The following is a 22,013-nucleotide window of genomic DNA, read 5'->3' as shown; positions in this document are numbered from 1 at the left end:
TTTTGCATATGTGGCAAGGGGTTTGGTTTGGGTTTTTTGGAAGGGTGACATTTCTTCTTCATTTTCTCTCCCCTAATCAACTTTGAGGTGCTAAGTTGTGTCTGTTTCCAGTTCCAGCTTTTTGTCTGTATTACTGCAATGTTGACTGAAATTAGAACAGGAGGAATAACTTAGCAGATATTAAATCATGCTCCAGCAACTTGGTTTTGACAATGRCACACTTCTACTTGGGTGGTGTGGCTTGGATGAAACCTACTATCTTTTCACTTTCCCTGGTTATTTAATATACAAGTAATTTTATTTTCAATTAAATGCTATAGCAGATTTAAAGTACACAGTACATTTTAATTTGTCTAATAATTAGAAACCATTCTTTCTTGCCTTGGAAAAACATGGTTAGTTAACACTCTGGGAATGGCACAGTTTCAGTTTGGTAAGAAGGTTCATGAACTGTAAGTCAAAGCTTAAAAGACCACCTCTCTTCATAGCAACGTGGTAAATTCAAAATTGTAATGTGCTAACTTCTGATGTTGCATTGTTGTTGTTTTTTTAATCTAGATGAGTTATTTTTGCTATAAATCCATTGTCTAGACCATTTCTGCAAGTTACTGAGGCAAAGTAGTAATTCTCTCTTTGTCACAAAGCAGCTAATATATAAAATATATGAACTATTTCCAAAGCAAAGACAAGCAATCGGGGTTTTCCTTGAGATCTTTTTGACCCTTTTCAAGGCAAGTAGAAGAGGGCAAGTTCAGCATTCTTTTTGTGTAACACGTTGCTAGCCTGAAAAAAATTTTTTTTTTTCTGTATGAAAATAACATTTTCTGTAAATGTAGATGCTAATCCATTGACATAGACTGTTTTTGCTAAAAATGTGGGGTAAAGAAAGAAAAAAGAGCAAACATTTGTTCTATGGTACTGGCTGACTGTTAAAAAAGACCATTCTGTTGGATTTTGTTTTGGTTTTTTTTCTATGTAACTGAACAGTGGAAGTGAAGTGGAAATGCTGTTTAAAAAAATCTGGAGAATGTAAAACTGAAGTCACTTCTCCATCCATTCATAGTCAGTTTTTTAAAAGCTTAAAAAGTTTATGCAGTGGAATGCATGTTCACACCCACATTTAGGTAATGCACAGTTCCCTGTGTTTGTATTCTTGTTCCTAATTCTCTTGACCCACTATCAAAATATGTTCAGATAATGACCCTTATTATATGAAGGCTGAGATTTTAAAAGACACATAGGTAAGAGTGTCCAGTTCCAACTGAATTTGTATGATTTTTGCTGCCGGATTCCACAGGCTTTTTAAAAAATCCTTCCCAGAGAAGCTAGTTCCTGCATGCTAATGTTGGTTTCTTGTTATAAGCTTGTCTTAAAAACCAAATGGATACAGATGAAGTTTCATCTGAAGATTAGGTTTTGCGTAGAATGCTAAAGGGCAGATTTGCCCATGTTTCTAAAGACAGACGCATTTAGAAGGGCCTAGTGAACTCCAGAGAAAGTAAATAGAAATTAGACAATAACTTCTCGAGATGTTTCTGCTATATGTCTTTTAGAGTCTATATTTCTGTGTAAATGTAACTCTACAGAAAACTGATTTAACAAGTGGGATGAAAACCGAAGATTTTTTCTTTGCAGGGATGGAGGGGCTGCTTATGATTCCCACAATGGCTCTTCTTCGTTTATTTGTTTTGTTAAGGCAGCAACCTTCACTCTAGATGCTGACTCAGATCCTACTGGAATCATCAAGCATCCTTCTGTTGTCTTTAAAGAGGAAGAGATTAGGCTTGTCTTCTGTTAATCAGCAACAGCCCTGCTGGTTGTACCCCTACCCCAGACATGGTAATATCGGTATTATTTCTAGTGGCACGTTTTCCTCAGTTGGCAGAAAGATAGCCCAGCTGCAGTTGCCAGAACATTGCTCTTCCACAAGATGCACAACCCAAGAAGGGCACCTGGGCTGGGAGCCAGGAGTTGTGCTATGGTTTTCTAATTCTGCTTCCATCAGTGGTTTTGGTTAGTTTGCAGTGAATGCCTGAGGTATAACAAAGATGACCTAAATGTTCCCCCTTTCCAGCTAGATGAGAAAGAAGAGGGGAAAATGAAAGATGGAGACTCAGGAGCAGAACTGGAATGTTCTTTTTCCTCTTCTGAAGCAGGTGTTAAAGAAAACAGACCATTTCTAAAACTCCACATAGGTTCTGTTCTTCAATCTTTTGTGAGACCGACAGTTACAGTTATTGGAAATCTTAACTGACCAGCCTGTCTGCTTTACTACTGAGTGGTTTGGATGTTTCTGAGATGAGCAATTGTGGGGCCGTCAGCTTTACCTATCAAAATATGTCAGCGACTTCTGGGAAATGCTGGCAGGCAGGGTCTCAACAGCTCCCAGCCATCTGGGAGATGTGTAAGAACAGGAGAGATGAGAGATGCTGAGCCTGAATCCTGGAGTCATGCTGTCAGGCTCCAGTTTCCTTCAGGCATGCAAGTCTTGGCTGTGGTGATACTGTCTTTGTGGGTTGTGGCTGTGCCTGTGGGCATCTTTGTCCTTGTGTGAGTTTGCATGGATTAGGTCATGTCCATACCACTCAGGGCTACTGCCTTATAACACAGAATCACCACTTTCTGGGGCTGTTTTGCAGCTCTGAGACATGGTGTTTCTTTTTTCCCAGTATTTCAGTTCAGGGAATCTGAAATAGTGATAATCAAAATAAAGATGGTGATAAACTAATAAATAGGAGTTACAGATCCAGGAGAGTTGCAAGGTGTGAGGACAGCTAGAATGGTATCGGAGATGAACGTGACACTTGGAGTATCTGTATTGCTTGTCTGGGGCAGATGCTGCTTTGCTCTGCCCTAAACTTTGTCTGAGGCTGCTCTTGAAGAGAGCTGACTGTTTGCTGCAGGAGGGACCGTGTGCTGTATGAAGGGTCCAAGGACTTGGGTCCTAGAGTGCAAGAGGAAACAGGTCAAAGCTGGCAGTGTCGGCCTGCCCTCGGTGATAGTTGAGAGCTGGTGGTTTCTGGAGGGGTCCGCTATCAGCTTCCCAGCCAGCAGTCTGTATGGTTATGCAAAGGGCCCCCAATTTGGGTAGTGTTAGTAAAAAGTATTGCGAAGTGCAAAGCTGTGGAAGGGCCACTGAGCATTTCTTTGAACATTTTTCAGCAACTAGGACAGTCTTTAGACAATTTTACAAAAAAGCCAAAACTACCCTAAAGATAAAATGGAAGAAAAGTGAGCAAAATTACTTCAGATGCTTTGGGGGAGGGAGGAGGGAATGGGAGGAAGATGGAATGTTTCAGACTCTTTCTTTTTTTTATACTGAAGTCAACTGTGTTATGTTTCTTTTTAAAAATATATTTCTGTTCATTAACAGCTTTTTTTGTTTTCTGTTCAATCAAAAGTAAAATAGATTTGCTTTCTGCATTTTTATTTCAGAATCAATTCAGCAATACTGGGTGCATTGGATGTGTTTTGGTCAGTATAAATTAGTTGTGTTGCAAGAGCCAAATCCCTGCAATTAAAATTCCATTTTTCCAGTGCTCACTTTCAGCTGTTGGGTTTTTGTTTTGGGGGCTTTTTTGTTTTGTTTTGGGGGCTTTTTTTTCTTTTATAATGCTATATTTCTAAGGAAATTAAAAATGCAGGTGGTAAGAAGTTATTACTCAGGAAAATCTGAGTGTTCACTCATACTTCGTTCTCAGTAAAATGTATTCTGAACCCAGCTATTAAATATCCATTTATTTAGGCTTATTTTCAAATCTTTGCATATAGGTATTTTAAGTTACTTCTATATTTTTGTACTGGTGGAATGGAAAGTATTTCTTTCTGACCAGGTCTGTGTGTGAAAAGAGATAGTAGATCTTTTCACAAAGTTGTCTTCCTTGTCTCTAGTACTTCATTTCAGTATATGCTAATACTGTAACTTTTAGCTAGGCAATGCTGTTGTTGATATGGGGACTTTGAGTGCCTGTCTTTCACCTTAGTGTTTGAGTGTCATTTCATTTATCTTTATTTTTTTAATATAAGAAGTCTAAAAATACCCTTGATTTTTTTCAGCATGCTTTGTGACATATGGAAAGAGTTCTTTTAAAAAAAAAAAAAAAAAAAAAAAGTTCTAGCCTGATCCCCTCCCCAGTGATTTGCTTTCAGAGTGGCTAACTCTTGACTGAAATACAGCAAAAAAGCCCACAATCGTCCCTGAGAGGTTTGTGTAGCATGTGTCTACAGATGATGGGGGGAACAACTTGCGACAATGGATGAATACTGCGAAGTTTGGTAAAGACTTATCTCTTCCAGTTTCTAATGTACCTCTTTGTCTTCTGACTCTTTCAGTGTATGGTATTACATTAATACACTGATAGCATCAATCACAGCAGTCTTTTTTGATATTCTTGGTACAGTATGTTATTCTTCTTTAACTCCCCTCTCGTCCTTTAATTATAACCTGTCACAGGAATGTCTGTGAAAGTGAATAATGTGAACATAGCAATCGTTACGGCCAGCCTGAAGGGAGCTGGGAATGACGCAGCTCAAGCTGTGTTGTGTTATTGGACTCTCTGCCACAGACAGTCTGACAGCATGATGTGCCTAGTGTAATACAGTCAGCACGCTTGAAAGCTGTGATTTGATTGCTTGGAACAGGGTAATATAAACATATTTTGATAATGTTCCACTGACAAATATTTCTCCTTTTAAACTGTGCAGATTTTTACAGTTCTTGATACTTAAAGGAGCAGACCTATCATGTCTGTCCGTGTAAAAAGCGACACCAGTACAGGGTAAACTTGAATATTGGCCAAAATTTTGATATGAATTTGCTTTGGCTATGTCTGTCCTTTAGAAGCCTGGCTTTGTAACTATCCGAATGACGCATTCTTAACTGAATGCTTTCAAATGCAAATTACAATTTTCAGTCTCAGTTATGCTCACCAGGAAGGATTTTTTATGTGGAATTGATATATGCGTTACTTAGCAGAGGAACAGCATTTCCAAAGCCTTCACCAAAGCCATGGCAAAGTAGTAGTTAAACAAGTCATTCACATATTCATTCATTTATATATATTTGCTGTGAAAGTAGCAAGAGGAAATTCAATTTAAACTCTAAATGCTGATAAAAACACAGTAGCCTAACTTTTCTGGGATTACATTTTGAGGAGAGGCTACCAGAGGCAGAAAGGAAAAAGCTTAGTCTTCTAGCATTCTTCTTGTGCACTACCTCAGATAAACATAACACATTTCCCCAAAATAATGGGAACAGCACCTTGCAGTATTGCTCTCTAAATGAAAGCAGTAGCATTACAGTGGACTGTGATCCGTTTGGTGATATGAGGAAACAGATTTATCTCAAAAGTAATGTCAGTACAAGTACTTGATAAATTTGAGAAAGTATAATCACCTTATAAATGACTGAGGCTCGTTTGTGCAAAATCACCCTGTATAATAAGAATTTAATTGCACACTACTTTTATAAGTTTCAATATATCCCTTTAAAATATAGGTGTTTTACAGGTTGCTAAAGATGATGTAAGCTATTTGCTTATCTCCTCACCATGTCAAATACTGTCTTGAGAGCACCTCTGTAATTAGGTTATTTAGCAAATTTAAAATTAAGTATTCAAGTGCTTCATTGTAGGCTTCCAGTTTGACACTTTGTAATTGCATTTATAAGGGAAATACAGCCCATGTGTGAAGTCCAAGGTGTCAGTTTCTGCTGCAGAAGCTCAGTGGTATCGTTCAGCACAAAACCTTGGTCATTTTTAATGCTTGAAACTTTGCTCATTTTGGATCACTGTTTCTTCCAACTTTTTAGGAAACATTAGATAAGAGGAAAAATTAATTCTTTAACTTACTGATATTTGAACATAAATGATGGTTGTGTTGGGGCAGGAGAAGAAGGGGGGAATGTCCATGTAACTATTTCAAATAGTCCTTCCTGTCTTGTCCCTCCAGCAGTGCACATGCCAGAAATAACCCTTTCATCTGTTTTGAAAAAGCTAAGCTTCATACGGTATATTTTGGCAGGGAAAGCTATCAGGTGGTGTTGGAACATTTCAGAAATGTGATGCACAAGCTCCTGTTCTCATCTGTGACAGACAGATATAGAAGAAGAAGGCACAAGCATATCCTAGACCAGAACTATAAAAAGTCAAAGCTTTAGGAAGAGTGTAATAATAGTAAGATGACAACTTCTAAATCTGTTCTTTACTAAAAGTTACTTTTTCCCCTTTCAGTGACGTAATACAGAAAACTGGATGGTAGAACTAGGAATGTCTTTAATCAGATCAAATTCTGTTACTGTAAGAGTTAAACCTTGACTCTTTTCTTCTTTGCAGTGTGCAGCCAGGATGTATTTTAAAGGCAGATGCATTTGCAAAGTTCTTGGAGGCTGGGATTTGGAGTTTGAGGGCAACTCTCAGCTCATGACAATGTATAGGCCTCTGGCTTCCAGCTACTTCCCACAGTAGTGAGGTACCAGAGGTAGTACTTTACCTCCTCACTGGATTCTCCCTGAATAGATGTTCAGACACAATATTTTGAACTGCAATTGTTGCCTTTCTTGGACGGCTGCAGACAGTTCGGTGACAACTGAGAAAAAGCAGTTCATAGCATGGCGTATAGCCTTGTCACGTGCTCTTGTGCTTTCTACCTGCCATTTACTAACCTCCACGGGTTCTTCAGTGCTTGCTTTGAGGACGCCTTGTGAAAAAGGCAGAAAGGTATTCCTCAGCATAAGGTTGTAAAGGTGCTGCTTTACATATACAGTAAAGAAAATCTGTTTCCAGCCATACCTTGATTATTAAAACAATTCTAAAATACAGTGGGTCAGAGAACTTAGTGTCTGAACCCTAAATACAAAGCAATTGTTTGATGCTTTTTCTTTTCTTTTTTCTTTTTTTTTTTTCCCCAGATAACGTGTGCTAGTAGTTACAGTAAGGTAGGGCATTCAGAAACTTGGAGCAGAGTTTACAGTTTATTGTCAGAATTGTGAAACTATCAGTAGAGACAGAGTAGAATCTCTGCTGGCGCATGGGGCACTCAGCAAATAATGTACTGCTTCCTGTGAGTGAACACTTGAGGTCATTTTTCGTTTCTGCCCAGCTGTGAGCAACGTTGGATGGTGTCTGAAGTAGAGCATTATCCATTAGTCACAGGTGGAGACCGCTGTAAAGTGACAGATATGTACATAAGAAGTAGAAATGTGTGGCAGGAGTGTTTCACTAGGAACATATACATTTTTGTAGCTCACAGTATGCACAGCTGAGCACTCTTTTTGTCTCTGTTGTTCCAGTATATACCATATGTTTATGGACTGTGAATAGAGCGAGGGGTAGTCAGGCTCTTCTGGTGATAGCTGCATGCGTGTTACACCACCTCTGCATCAGAGGGTCTCTATAAAAGCATGGCATTTAGGTCTGTTGTGCAAACTGGCATCCCCATGCAGTGTAACTTAGCTGTTAGCTGTTTTGATTATGGGAAGGGTTCCCTGTGATCCTTTGAATCCTTCACTGACTGACCCAAAATAATGGAGGAAGAGATGATCAAACTTACTTTTGGTCTTAGGCAAGTACCCGAAACAGACATGACAGCCAAAATGTCCTGATTGATCTGTTGTGACCTCTTATTCTGCTTTAACCTCTTATTTGGCCTCAACAAGTCCTCAGTGGTCACAGATCATGTACTAGTTGCTCACTCCCTTTTCAAATCCATCCTGAAACACTGGGAAAGGAATGCAATAACTTTGACATACAGATGTACAGAAATTAATTCCATGTGTATATAAAAAATACCTTCACTGTGAAACAAAAGTTCTGGCTATGGAAGACATTTAAAACTTTGCTACTGTGAACTTTTGCCTGTCTCTGATAAAGAAACTATTTCAATATTTGTACTTGATCAGGTAATAATGTAGTACATCTTGTTCTGCCTTAGTATCTGTTCTACTATCACAGCTAATAAGGAATGTAAGCAAGAAACAAAAAAAATCCATGTATGAGATATGGAGGGGGGTTTATTGCTGTTCTGAAGTTGGTAATTTAGTTGTTTGTGCAGAACTGGTTATTTGCACATCATACTTACATGGGGTTCTGGAAAAGTATCACAAAACATTTTAAAGGGTCAAAAAGGGAAGTATGAATGTTTTACAACTTTCCTGTTAGGCCATTTGGAACCACTTGCCTGCTTTACAAATGGTACTAATTTGCCAACCAAGTGTAAAGCAATAATCTGACAGACGAGGATGGTAGTGCAGTTTTTCTTACAGCTATCGGAAATTATAAGTTAAAACTGTTGCAGTTTCTCTTTGATTCAACCATTTTAGTGGCTTCCTCTTTGGGTTATTACAGTCAGTATTTAGAAAGTAAGTTTGAGGTGTGATGTACAAAATACTGTTTCTTTGTAGGCCTCATCAGTGTAGCAGTTTTTCATGAAGCTGAGTGTTAAGTTAGATGTTAGGTTGCTACATGGAGACTGAACCCGTGTGTTTGGTTTATGGGATGGATGAATTGGGGAGAAAGGCTTTAAAGGACTGTTGTGTGCTATGTAATCAGCGTATGGGCAGATTAAAACAAAAGAGACTGCAAGAGAGTACAGACACTAGAGCTCAAATTCAGATCTGGTGGCTGTGAAATAAAGTCATGTCAGACACATTTGACAGGTAAATGAATGCCTATACTGTCAAACTGTGATGCTTGCACATTTGGGAACCTGCAGAAAACAGCTGGGAATTAGATTATTCCAGAGAAAAATAACTGCTATTTCACACTGTTTGAGAGGGGTTCCAGTGAGTACTCTGAGATCAAATAATCATGTTAGCATGAGGTAAAAACCTGGCAAAACAGAGAAAATAATGTTCAAAGTTATCAGTGTGACACTTTCATGACAACCAAATTCATTCCAGTTGTTATAACATACAGGCCTGTGTTTCTGTATTGGACTAGGTGCAAAAAAAGTTGTTCTGGAGCCTGTTTTTTCTATTGTTTAACTTGGTTTTCTTACCATTAGAAGTTACTTTGATTTAAGGACTATATGTGCAATGTGCTAATGAGATATCTCTTTCAGTTTGCAGCTCATCTAGTGAAAAACAAATACCCACGGGTCTGCATCCTGGATGGAGGAATAAACAAGATAAAGCCAACTGGTCTCCTCACTGTTCCTTCTCCACAAATATAAGTGACTGTAAATGATCAGGACAGTGTGTCTAAATAAGGAGGTTCTTCAGTACAATGTGAATATCATGAACCCAACGGGCATTATGATGTCTCCACTATACAAGCTATCCAGCTGATCAGTGACTTTCCCTGCAGATCTAGAGCAAGGAGTTTTGTGTTTATTCTTTGATACAGAACTTGAGTCGAAACAGATGAAAAATGTGAAGCTTCAAATCTTCTAAGAAACTTCTTTCAGCAGTGATGAAGTGTGCAACTGGTTGAGCGAGTTTGAACACACGAAGTCAGAGTAACTTATCTGACATTTGGTATCTTAGAAATATTTCTGCAGAACAAAATAAGCTGGCACTTGATGGCTCTAAGTTGCACTATATGAATTATTTTTTCAAAATATTTTACTGTGAATATTGAGAGTAACAAGCTCAAACTGTATCCTGTGTATCAAACGAGGAAAAAGTGTGTTCTCTAATATTTTAAAGAATAATTGTTGTATCGTGTGACCCACTTTGTTTTTGAGAAAGCATTTTTTGGTCTGGATTGGAAATAAAGATGTGTCCTAGATTAGAAATCACTGTACGAGCTGCTGATGAGTCAATCCAAATGGTATCATCTGCTGGAGAAGAGGAGAAGACCTACTCTTGTGTGAATTTAACATCCTATTTCCTGAAACACAGCAAAACCAACAATTTTGGAAACAATTACCTATACCAGAGACTTAGACTTTGACAATGCTTCGGGTTATAACAAAAGATTAGTTATTCCAGAAATAGTGCCTAAACATGTTAGAAGTTCATGCTTTAAAAAGAAACAATGCAGTTTTAATTTTCATATCAGAACAGTCTCACGTAATCACTTTTGTAGCAGTTCACTCTCTAATAAGAGGCAGAACATTGTATTTAGTTCACTTCACTGTTCTTTCTGCCGGTGGTGCTGATTTTTGAATGCCTGTTTCTTAAACCTGAGCCCTAAAACTAAGAGAGATCAAGGCAGCAATCCTATTTTAAACCGTTTCGATGCGAGTGCTGTAGTTGAGTGAAAGCAGGTTCCACAAAGGGCCTAAGGTGACTGGCTGCTAGAAGACGTGGAAATTACTTCGCAATCAGAAGCCAAGAGCATTGAAAGCACAAAAGAAACAGGAATTGGGGTCTCTCTGTTGCCAAGGAGCTAAGAATAAACTTGATTCAGACAAACAACACCTTTCAGGAGATGTAGGAAAACACCTAATTTCTCCCCCTCAAAATTCTGGGTTGACCTTGCTGGCATGTCAAATCCATTATTCTAAAAATAGYTTTTAAAAAAGGGTTAGGAAAAGAAAAGGATCTCTGTCTTCATGAATATCACTTGAAAATAGTACCTTTAATCCAAAAACACCGGTTGTGAAAATATGAGACTGACAGTATGCTCTGAAATTAAATGTCCTGATGGGAATTTGGAAGAATTTACTTTAGTCAGAGGGGGAGAAGAAACTTAGAGATTTCTCTTTCTAGATTTTTAAAGTTAAGAAAACACTGGCCTGGCATGAGGCTTAACAATCACTGAAGTGTGGGATATAAACAGTATTTTGTAAACAAACAAAATGACACCAACGATGATCTGAACACCTGGCCACAGTGGCATAGTAGTTGGCCATGTGAGTTTGGCAGCGTGCTTTTTATTAGAGCCTATGAGAAGGCCGGAAGCTTTTATTCTGAATCTTCAAAATCTAATCTCTAGCACAATGTGATATCTGCAGGGAGATTTAGTGGTTTTGATACCCTATTGGAAAAGTATGATGAAGAAAGAAGAGACTATGGAGGAAGGAGGGCACCCTTTAGCTCCCTTTTTCTCAACTGTGTTCTGTCTATAGTGTGAAATTACAATGCTGTATAAATGTGTTAATGTATATGGGCTTTCTTTGGTCTAAGGTAAACATAGTTTACTGAAGCTGTCAAGAAGTTTTCGAGTCTTTAAGAGTCTAAGGTGTCTGTCAGATTGACTGTGTAAAGGATAGGAAGCAAAAGATAGGGAAAGATGGAAGGGTTCCTCAGATAGCAGTGGGATTCTGCAAAGGTACATGCTGAGGCCAGTGCTACTCAGCTGACTCCAAAAATGACCTGGTAAGGGAGAGGAGCAGTGAGGTAACAAGCTTGCTGATAATACAAAATCATCCACGATGATCCAACTTTTGCCTGGCTGTGCAGAAAACGAGAAGGATCTTGTGGTGCTTGGTGACAATGATTCATTAAGAGTGAACGCACATGGGGCCTTGGAGAACAACATTTTTTAACGATGCTCAGCAGTGAATTCATTGATAAATAAAGCATCATCTCAGTTGTTTAATAGCAGCCAGAAAGACACAGAGGTTCCTAGTGGTTGTAATGAAAGAAATGAACAAAACAAGTTGTTATGCCATCATGGAAATAACCTGTATGGTACATTTTGAATGCAACACAGACTTTTGTAGTACCAAAAAAGATGCACAGGATTAGAATGGATATAAAACTGGGTCCGTATAAGAAGATACTACATTGACTAAAACTCTTTAGCTTGGCAAAAGAGGCAACCAAAATAGAACAACAGAGAGGTCTCTAAAATCATGAGTAACTAAAATATGAGAACTAGGGGAAACACTCATTATTTCTTGCAGTACAAGAAGCAGTGGCCATCTGTTAATATTGCCTCATAAAGATTCAGCACCAAAACCAGAAATTACCTTTTCCTAGAAGTACAACCTAAAAGTGTGGAATTTGTTGTTATGAGAGGCCAAAAGTACAAAAATACTCAAAAAGAAGGATTAGAGAGCTTTATGGAAGAGCTCTATCGTTGACTCTTAACCACAGTGATTGAAACAAAGTTTTCAGCTCAGGAAATACATGATCTGATGACTAAGGGAGGCTGGGAGAATACACCAGAGAAAGATCTCGCTCTACTTCTTCAACTATCCTCTCAAGCGTCTGCCTTTTGTAAATGGAGATTGGGCTACACCCAGTGCAGCAGTTCTGATGATGTTACACGTTTAATCTCAGCTCAGTGTTTCCTTCTGCTTTGTACAGGTGCTTAGAAAAGGACTGTAAGCATAGAGAATGGAATGCATTTGGGAAAACAGGATTTTGTGTGTACCCAGCTACTTGTTCCTTTGGTGCTCAAGGGTAGGAAGTTTTCTGTATGCCCTACGGATATATTAATTTTTAGAGTGAGAAGTCAAGTTATCTTTTGAGGGAAAAATATCTAATATTTAACAAGCTCGATGAYTTCTTTTTGACTCATGCAACTATTTTTAGTATTTAAATATTGAATATCTATAGCTTTCAGCTATATTGCAGTTTGGTCTTAGCTTTTAATTTAGCTGAGTAAAATTTAAAGCCTATGTATTTCATTTGTGTATGGATTTATTTTTGACAGAGGACTTAGAGCTGCCATTAAATAAGTTTACATTATGAAGTGATTTTTAAATGTATTTTTCAGGAGAAATCATGAGAGATGATGTATGTAAAAGCAGGAAATGCGAAGAATTGCTGAACAACATCAATTTTTCCCATGTAAATACAAGGATTTTTTTATATATTCTTATCTCTCTAGATAATTCTGTAGCTAACAGCTGGGTCTGACTGCAAGTTGCTAATGTACTACTACTTGCTACTTTAGTCAGCATTTTTGAAACTGTGCCTATAAATAGTACTATGTCTGAATTCAGTTATGTGGGACAAGCATTTGGTCACAAAAGTAGATTTTAGTCTCAGGGAAAATTCTTGCATTTTGTGGTAACTTCTTATCACAGAATATATTTTGGTTTTGTGGTGCTTGCCCAGTTTAAGAAAAGAGCATCAAATGTGTTTGCTCTGTTATTCCACCAATTTTGGCACTGCTCTGGTGCCACAAGCGGTTGTCTGTTTTCACAGAGTTCTTGAAAGATTTCTGATTGCTTGTATAGCTATAATGTGTCATTTTTGGTTTTGGACTGCAACTGGATGCCATAAAGATCTAGTAGGAGAAAAAAATTACCACTCTTCCATGTTCACATCTTCTACTGCCAGCAGAAAAACGTCCCAAACAAATATTTCCCACTGTTTGGCCTGGCAAATGCAGCCTCTCCCAGTCTGTTTTTCCCTTCCATTTTAAAAACATACCACATCTGCCCCAGCCACCCGTGCCTATAACTTCCTGCCAGTACAACCAGATTCTCCACAGGGTACCCAGATGGACATCCAAGGAGAACAGAGCACAGGATTTAGACCCTCTTTTGGCCATCTCACTTCTGTTGGTCATTGCAGACCATTACACAATTGCTGTTTAACTAGAGTATCCTTAGTTAGACCGAACATAGTCCTTTGAGAATTTTTATTATGCTTTGCCTCGAAGATTTTCTCTTGTGCAAGTAGGTACTTGTCCTACTTGGCCTATTTTTCAAGTGACCACTATTTGTCCTTATCCTAGAAGTCTCTTCTGGCCTAGATCTGTAAGGAACCTTCCTTCCTGCACCCATCTGTCTCTCTTTTTCATCCTTATTTCTCTAAGTCTAAGTCATCTGTAGCGATGTCAGCTTCCCAGCTGAGGATGGGAACAACTCACCTTATGTAGCAGAAAGGAGGGACAATGTGGTGTTTACCTCTCTTTAGCTTTCCCTAACCTGGTTCATTTCAGGTCTTTCTGGTTTGTTATTTTTAAAATATAGCATGATTTGTCCCTTTTGATTTATATTCTCCCCTCCAGCATTCTTGGGTATTTGGTAGATGGTCTTCCCAATATTTCTGAAACAGAAACAGTAACCATAGCAGCTAGACCAAGTTGGGTATGTATTCTTTTACTTAGGTGATTTTTTTTTTCTGATTTCGTGGATAATCTCTAGAAGTGTGAAGGGCTAAATAATTTGTTGGAGGGGATGGGGGGTTAAATTTCAGCAACAGCCTTTCCTTGTGCATTTTTCCAGGCTTTAATCTGTCATGAGGCTGACTTTAAGTTCATTCCAATACAGATGACCTTCTAGCAAAAGACTGTATCAACAAGCTAACTGACAAGACCAGTACACTTCAATTCATTGCCTTCCTTCCATGCCTTAGGATGATTTGTGTAGACATAGTACAGTGGTGCAGTGTTTGTTCTGTGACCTTCTGGATATCAGTAAGTATGTATCCAGCTATGAATCTGCTATTCCTTCCTTATGAGTGTTGCCTTTCATATGAGGACTCTAGTTTTCCCACCTTCCCTGTCTCCCTGGAAAAGTAGAGCCTGCTCTATGAGCACCTGTGATCAAATTTTTAAGAGAGAGAGGTATAGTACAGTCAGTTATCTAGAGTTCCCTTGCTGTTCTGGTCAGGTAAGATGCTTATTGGAGTATCTCTAAGCAGGACTTCACAGCTACATATCACACGACTGAAAAAAAAAAATCCGAGCTCTTTAGCAACTGCATCATTCATCATTCAGAGAGGTACTGTGAGAACCTGTTATGTTTTTGGTCTGAAACACTCTTCCTGTTTGCAAGGCATAATGAATGTTGTCCAGAATATCAATTCTGGTATATTTAATTTACATTTTCAGTTTGGGTAGCTTATGAAGCTTCTTCAGTTAAGATAAAACCTCAGTATTCTTTTACTATCTTTCACGGTGTTCATATTTTGTTACTAGGAGGTCTGGGAATTGTGTGGAAATAAGTATGGCCTTTTAGTCTCCCATATCTAGTTATATTTTCTTTGCTGATGAGTCAGACTGGTTTCTTCCTCTGTCCTCTACCAAGTTGGAAACTCAACTGCTTTTATCAGTCTTATCTTGCTATTTTTGACTCCTTCTCCTGGGCCCAGTTTGCAAAGGTTGACTGAATGATCCGTTAGTCCTCCCAAAAGAGTATTTCTTTCCAAGTAGTGATGTTTGACTGAGGTAACATCATATTCGTATATTTGACTAGCAAAACAATAGGTTTTCTTTTTTCTTTTGATCCCAAGCTGTAATGCAAGTATTGTCATTCTTTTTGATTTGCAGCCTGGGTTGAGAGTTGATGCCAGAATTTATGGTCTGTTTGGGAAGTAGTATATCTTTAAGTTTGGCTTTAAGTTTGCTGCTGGTGGTGTCATTTTAAGAATAGCACCAACATATCTGTTAGGTCACTGAGTCTGTATTCTGTTAATTTAGGTTGACAAACTCATCTCGTACTACCATAATCATGTTGCTGAACATAATTTAATATTGCAGTATGGCTCTCTTATTATATCAGCATTAAATAAACAAATGTTATGTAGAGTTTAAAGAATCTGGTCAACAAAATAAAGAGGTTCAGTAAAGTATTATTACCACTGAATCAACTTATATATAACATATTGCTTGTAAAGCTTTCTCCCAAAATACGTTTTTAACCGTGATGATAACACCTGTTCACAAATTTGCCCGTGGTAGTGGTCTTGCGTATGACAGTAGAGTGACCACAGTACAGGCACTGTTGTAATTCATATATTTTATTTCCCCACTGATAGTCCTTCAATGTTTTAGGAGCTATACTCTGTAATGTATAGACACTAAGTTAGATTCCAGACACAGGAATCTGTGCGAAAGAACAGTTACAATAGAGCAGCTCAGAAATCAATGTGGTAATTGTTATATTCAATGGGATCAACCTACACAAAAGTTGAAGATCACTGTTCTAATTAATATTTGCTAATGGAAGCAGTATTAAATTTGTGTTTTCTTTGTCTGTCTATGGTATCTGGCATGACCTTGTTTTAAAGAATCGTAGCATTTGGTGGTGTCAGCTCTTTCCATCTGAGCTGGCCAAATGAATGAAGTCCTATTAGTACAGAGCAGCTACATGGAATAATCTAGTTATTTAAGGGATCCAGTGATTATAGGAATAGCTTGAGTTATCAAGCTTCTATTGCCTGTCTTGCTATAAACTTTTGATATGTTGGGTGATCTGGGTGGCTCAGTTCCCCTCACTAATATGAGGCTAATAATGCTTCCTAATTTTACACCATGTGAAAAAGAGAAATTCAGTAAGTAGTGTGATCAATTCAAATGTGAGAGTATGAGGACAATGCAGGCACTTTGAATAAATATTTCCCTCCTAAGAACAAATGTTTCCTTGGGATGCCAGGGATATATGACAATATCAGTTCTCCATCGCTTATTTTGTAAACACTTCTTTCCCTAGTAAGTACTACTAAGGAATGAAGTTCAGCCTTCCTGCAAACAATTCAATTCAAAACATCTATCAGGAATATAGTATCAGTGATGAAGAAGGCCAAGTATTACAAAGCGTGTTATAAATGTTGGCGAGCTACATCCAACAATCACATTAATAGTGTATGTGAAAAACTTAACGAATGTTCTTGTGCAGACAGGCAATAAAATAAAAAAAAGATGTATTTTCAATGACTATAATATTTAAACTTTTCTTTGATGTTGATCAGGATTTGCACCTCCTGTAAAAATAACCCAATACCAGGCTTTACAACCCTAGAATACCAGCAATAAAAACCTCCCTCGTAAGGCAGAGGTCAGAAGCATAATAAAAAAGTATATATATTTTTATTTTCAATTCTTTCTTTTCTCTCAGCAATTTGAGTGAGTTTGTGTTGTGTGCAGGAAAGCTATGTGTAGAGGATGAGAAGCAGATCAGTTTGCATAGCTCTTTCATGTCCTGCCGTGGCTGTTAAGGGATGAGAGCTTTGCCTGCCTCAGCAGTGGTGAAATGCCCAATTCTTTCTGCTAACAGTTCTCTCACAGATTCTCACTGTAGAAATATATGCATTGAGGGCTGCATGAAGGTATAGCCAGGGGTCTAATCTCACTGGCATGTTTATATGCTATATAAAATACCAAAGCTAAAAAGTGTGAAGCACTTCTTTTAGGATGGATCTCTATTTTTCTGTCCCATYCTCCTTTTCTCCATTTCAAATCTCTGTTAAAAGGACTTGATAATAAATAAATCGTGTGTGTTAACAGAGATAAATCTAGACCAGAATTTTGGAACTGAATGTCATGGCATCGATCATGTGACATTGAGCCTTTCCTAGCAGTCATTATTTTAGATAAATTAGCCTGTGATATGCTGCAATTCTTCTGTTTTCCATAGTTTCAGACTGTCAGTGTTCTTATACAAATTGAATACGTTCATCCTCTGGGTATTCCTGACATGTTGCAACAGCTGTTGAAAGACAGATTTTTATCTGTAATCTTTTTTTCACTTGGCATTATCTCAGCAAGCTGTCTCAAAACAGTCAGAGCTATAATTTTTTCAGTCATATCCATAGAGACAACTTTATGCTGTTTGGGAGGTTAGTGCATAATGCTGGCACCAGTGAACACAAAAGTGACATAATCAATCTATCTTCTGCTATGTAATTATAGTTATTACTTTAAAAATCTTGTATGTTTCTGGAGACTCAGAAACATACTGGTAGTGAGCACACACTATTCAGCTTCCACAAAAGGGTTAACTTTCTGGCCATTATGTCAATTAATTTGATTTGCTTTGGTTCAGTTCCTACCCTAAATACAAATTTTCTCAAACCCTTTGAAATTTGAATGAGCCAGAGGGCACTTTAAATCTTTATTTCAAATAAAGCTGTTTTTACAGCAATGCTGTTTCTCCAGTCCCAAAGCAATAGGTGACAATCGGATGTAGGATGTTAGAGAAGAACTTGGTGGATCTGTTGAGAATTACATGCCCTCAGTGCAGGACCAGTTCAGAGTTCTGTGGTTGCGACTCTTCAGCAACAGAGACCCTCCAACTCCAAATGTGGAAAAGCTGCCTTAGTTACAGCAGGTACCTGGGAGAATGAAGATGGAGAGTTTAGTTTAGCATAGTTTACTGCCATACAGTTAACAAACAGCTTTCTTTAAACTGACAAGGCTGTTAGAAACTCAGGTCTTTTTGAAAGATCCTCTGAACTATCTATAATAGCTAGAAGGGATTGGAATACTAGAAATTCCTCTTTGGCAATATTTGTAATAGGCATGTAGCACTTAACATTTATTATATCCATGAATCTGAGTGCCTTGCAAAAATAGGTAACTCCTCTTGCCATTTTTGCAGAGAGAAATTGCACCATCAAAAGCTGCAGTGACTTTTGAAGGGGAAACCAGAATTAGAGCCCAGTGCTGTTGTAATTTATCTTTGCTCAGTTGTTCAAACTTCTCACTTTTGAAATGCCTTGTGCTTCTTGGTACTCTGTATGCATACAGATTTGCCATACATTTCTTCTTATAGTCCCTTAGGTAAATCAGTATTTGCCCAGGCTTCTTCTGTCTCTTTCACCCTATCTGATACTGATTTTACTGTGTATTTTACAGGTCCACCCTCCCTCCAGGATTTAATTGAAATTTTCACAGGCCCTTCCCTTCTACTCACCTTCCCTCTTGGTAACATGTGTTGGGTTTTCTTTCTCGGAAGAGTTTTTTAATGCACCCATAGTCTCATGCTCCTGCAAGTTGCTTGTTCCTTATTAGCAGATGCCCAAAGCCACTGACATTAGGATCCTGGTCTTGTACTGAAATGAGATTGCTGCCGTGCAAGGGAGGAGGGGGAGAGAAGTAGAAAATTCCTCTCAGTGCCTCCCTTGGACAGGCAGCCTTCTCCTAATGAATCACCAAGAGAAGTCTTCATGATGATGGATGGGGACCAGTGGGGGTGGCAGGAGAGAGTTGAAGTCAACAGGGAGTTATTCACTAATTACTCTTTCCTGACAAGGTGGAATAACTGCCACTTAGAGCTGTACTTCAAACTGCTGCCTCTTGCTCACTGATTGTTACAGGAGCACCAACATCCCTCGTGGACTGTGGCTGCTCTTGGGTTATCAGATCCTGAGACAGTGGCATGAACTGTCACCTTCCATTGTGGCAATGACAATGTGGCTACGCTTTTTTTTTTTCTTCCTTTTTTTTTTGTGTGAAGTACAGGAAAAAAATCAGGGAGTGAAAAAAGCCAAGCAGCCCTACTGTGTGTGCTGCACATAGAATTTGTGCAATGAACAGTCATTGCACAAATTAGACATTAGCAACTAATCTAAACATGTGGGTGTTAGAAATTTATTATATTAAGTTTTAAGATTTCCTGCCTTTCTGGTGGTCATATAGTGAATGTTGAAAAAAAGTAAAAAAGAACCTCAGTCTTCCTCCTCTTTCCATTTTATTCAAGCTTCTTCTCATTCTGTCTTATCTCTTCTCTGTGACACCCCTCTGTGTGAATCCAGATCTGGGTGAATCCTGTTAGGCTTGCAGTAGGACAAACCTCAGGCACTCAGCACGCTTGCTGAGAATTTAACACAACACGTGTACATAAGGCTAAACATTATACTCTGATTTTGACAACCTGCTCATTATGATGCTATGTTACAAAAAGGAATTTTAGTGTTTTGGCAAATGGAAATTTTGCCAGTTACAGAGCCCTAGCAGGTTTTTGCCTTTGGGTCTTGTGCAAATATAACTATGTATAGAAACTGGCTACTCCTCACTTTTATACCTTACCTGCGTATGTGCATGTCCATGGAGGGAGAAGTCATGCCTAGGTGGAAAAGGAGAAGTGATTGTCCAAGCAAACTGGCCGCATCACCAATGCCTTTCCTTGGCAAACCAGAATTGCGTTTGGTGCCCCAAAGAATTGAGAGGCCTTTCCAGAAGCAGCACTGGGTATCTCTGGTCCCCTGAGGCAACAAGGAGGGCAGGTCTGGCTCACCTGCAGCCTTCCTGCAGCCGTCCCTCCATTACAGCTCCTCCCTCTCCAATTTCTGTGGCATGAGTGACCTCCAACCAAGCCTTTTATCCTCCAAGGTGACAAGAATAAATTTGCTAAGACCACTGGGAGGCCATGAGCTGGTGCATATAGCGCAGTGCATGTATCTCTCTCTTTTTCTATAAATAATCCCTGAGTGCACATAGGCAAGGGGAAGACCCTAAAAATGAGGTGCAGTCAGTCTAGGAAAATGGGAAGAGGCGACAGAGTTTTAGATTGCAGCCTTTCTGTTTGTTTTAAGTATTTACAAGGAACTGACAAGTGAAGCCGGAATAAATGTGGGAACCAAAACTTTAATCAGTTGTTAAAGATGGTTTCTAAAAGGCAAGAGTTTACGATCACTTCAGTTCCAAACTATCCTTAACTTCAGGTAGGAGTTTAGAGAGATCACTGCAGAGTGACAATGTGGATATGATAGACTGCTAAGAAGCCCTTAAATAACTGTTACTGCATCCCATCCCTGACCCTTTGCTACTGGCACTGTCCAACCTATGAGTCCTTTAGAGATGGTAGTCTAAGGTTTGTGCAGTAGCTGGCATATGGGACCCTAATCTCTTTATGATGTCCAGTTACTACTGTAATTGAAGCAGTAAAAGCATGTAATAGTTCTGAATTACAAATTACCACAGAACATGACTAGTGATTTTTCTGAAATTTTGGCTTGGTGTTCTAAGGGATTTTTTTGGTTCATTGCACAGGCAAACAGGAAGATGACAACTCAGGGTATTGTGAGATCAAAATTATGCTGGAGAAGCCACTAATCATTACATCATACCCAATTTGCGAAGGAGTCGTTCATAGCAAGCAACTTAGATGAACATGCAGCAGTGGATAGGTCCCTAGTTTGAAGGGAGAACAGGGCAGGAGGGATAGGAAGTTTTGATTCAATGTGTGAGGCAGTTCAAGGTGCGTAGAGCACTTTTATCCTCTATGTAAATTTACATCTAAATCTAAAACTGGAGTCAGTGATCAGAAAATAATGGTCCCCAGGCTTGTATGTTTAGCTAGTCTTAAGCCTGTTCTTGCTTGAGGTGCATGGAGGACTGCCTTTTTCTAAATTTTTGAGTGGTTGGCCAAGTCTTTCTGCATGTATGGCGCAGATGAAAAGGACATGTGCCTGCCCCAGCCTGTCAGTGGATATATCACGTTTACTCCACTGTCCCTCTACATTAAGTGTTAATGTAATCTCCATTGTATACCTGTTCACTTACTGTAATGCTGTGTTGTTCTGTCGCAAAGCCTCACCTCTTTGTGATATATAATATCCCCATAAATTATTACAGTTTTGGACTCTTGCAGTTTTGTGCAAAAACATATCAGAGTTCTGTCTGTGCTACTTGGTATGAACTAGGTTAAGTAAAGGTTGCTTCTTGCAACAGAAACTGCTTCTTGCAACACACAGCCCATTTTCAGAGGTCTTCAGTTACTTACACAAAGGACTTGGGAAAATCTCCACCTTATGTTAAATACCTAAACRAGACTCAAGTTCCTGAAAATCTGGCCTTCACACCGGATGCTAAACACTTAAAAAAATTGGACTTGAGCTTGGAAAATCTGCCCTCATAAAGGTCAGGATTTACATGCAGCCTGTTTGTAAATGATTTCAGTGGGAAGTGCTGGCAGAGCAGTCCTTCCCATATTAATTGTTAACCTGTTTTGCCGAGTGTTTTGCAGACCACCCATTCTGCCTGCGCAATAGAACAAGGCTAAGTGAGTCATTACTTGCTGAGATTTGTCCTTACTGATTTCATTTAGCTGATTAAAAAAACCGAAAAAACAAACAAAAAAAACCCCAAGAATTGCCTACTGCATCTGTTTTCCTCTTGAGCTCTTAGGCTAGTTACAAAATCCTCTTAGTCTTTGCTGCCCCTATTTCACTTTTCATTTTCAAGGGACTACTTTTTAATAAGAAAGCTTAACAAGTTCAAATACTAGTGGACGTGAAGTTTGTTTTCCTTCACTGTTTTCCTGATTCAGCAAAATACTTATGCAGATGATCTGGGGCACCTTCAGGTTGACAATAATGTCATGACTCCTAGTTTTAAATTAGGCGTAGGCCTAAATACTTTAAATACTTTATGCTGATCTGTCTACAGTCCATTAGCAGGGATGATCAAAATGTTAGGCTTTGGCTGAATCCACTTCATAACCTG

At 38.7% G+C, this 22,013-nt stretch overlaps 1 protein-coding gene across 9 annotated transcripts in view; it reads left to right on the top strand.

Annotated features, from left to right (window-relative positions):
• The window catches only part of TBCK (TBC1 domain containing kinase), a 138,645-nt gene that overhangs the window by 103,655 nt on the left and 12,977 nt on the right, over window positions 1–22,013 (top strand). For 7 of the 9 annotated variants that reach the window (XR_003255576.1, XR_003255572.1, XR_003255578.1 and 4 more), the window contains 2 exons: window positions 9,058–12,682; window positions 14,116–14,261. Coding sequence is in view for 1 of the 9 variants with exons in the window: in XM_026078343.1 (XP_025934128.1) it covers window positions 9,058–9,168 (111 nt within the window). In the remaining 8 variants the exon portion in view is untranslated. Of the gene's footprint in view, window positions 1–9,057; window positions 12,866–14,115; window positions 14,262–22,013 lie in introns of those variants that run through there. The other 2 variants (XR_003255575.1, XM_026078343.1) reach the window with 2 other exon arrangements.

This window comes from Apteryx rowi, unplaced genomic scaffold (genome assembly GCF_003343035.1).
Source record: "Apteryx rowi isolate R43461 unplaced genomic scaffold, aptRow1 scaffold_48, whole genome shotgun sequence".
Classification (NCBI taxonomy): Eukaryota; Metazoa; Chordata; class Aves; order Apterygiformes; family Apterygidae; genus Apteryx; species Apteryx rowi.
This window is presented reverse-complemented; position numbering and strand designations above follow the sequence as displayed.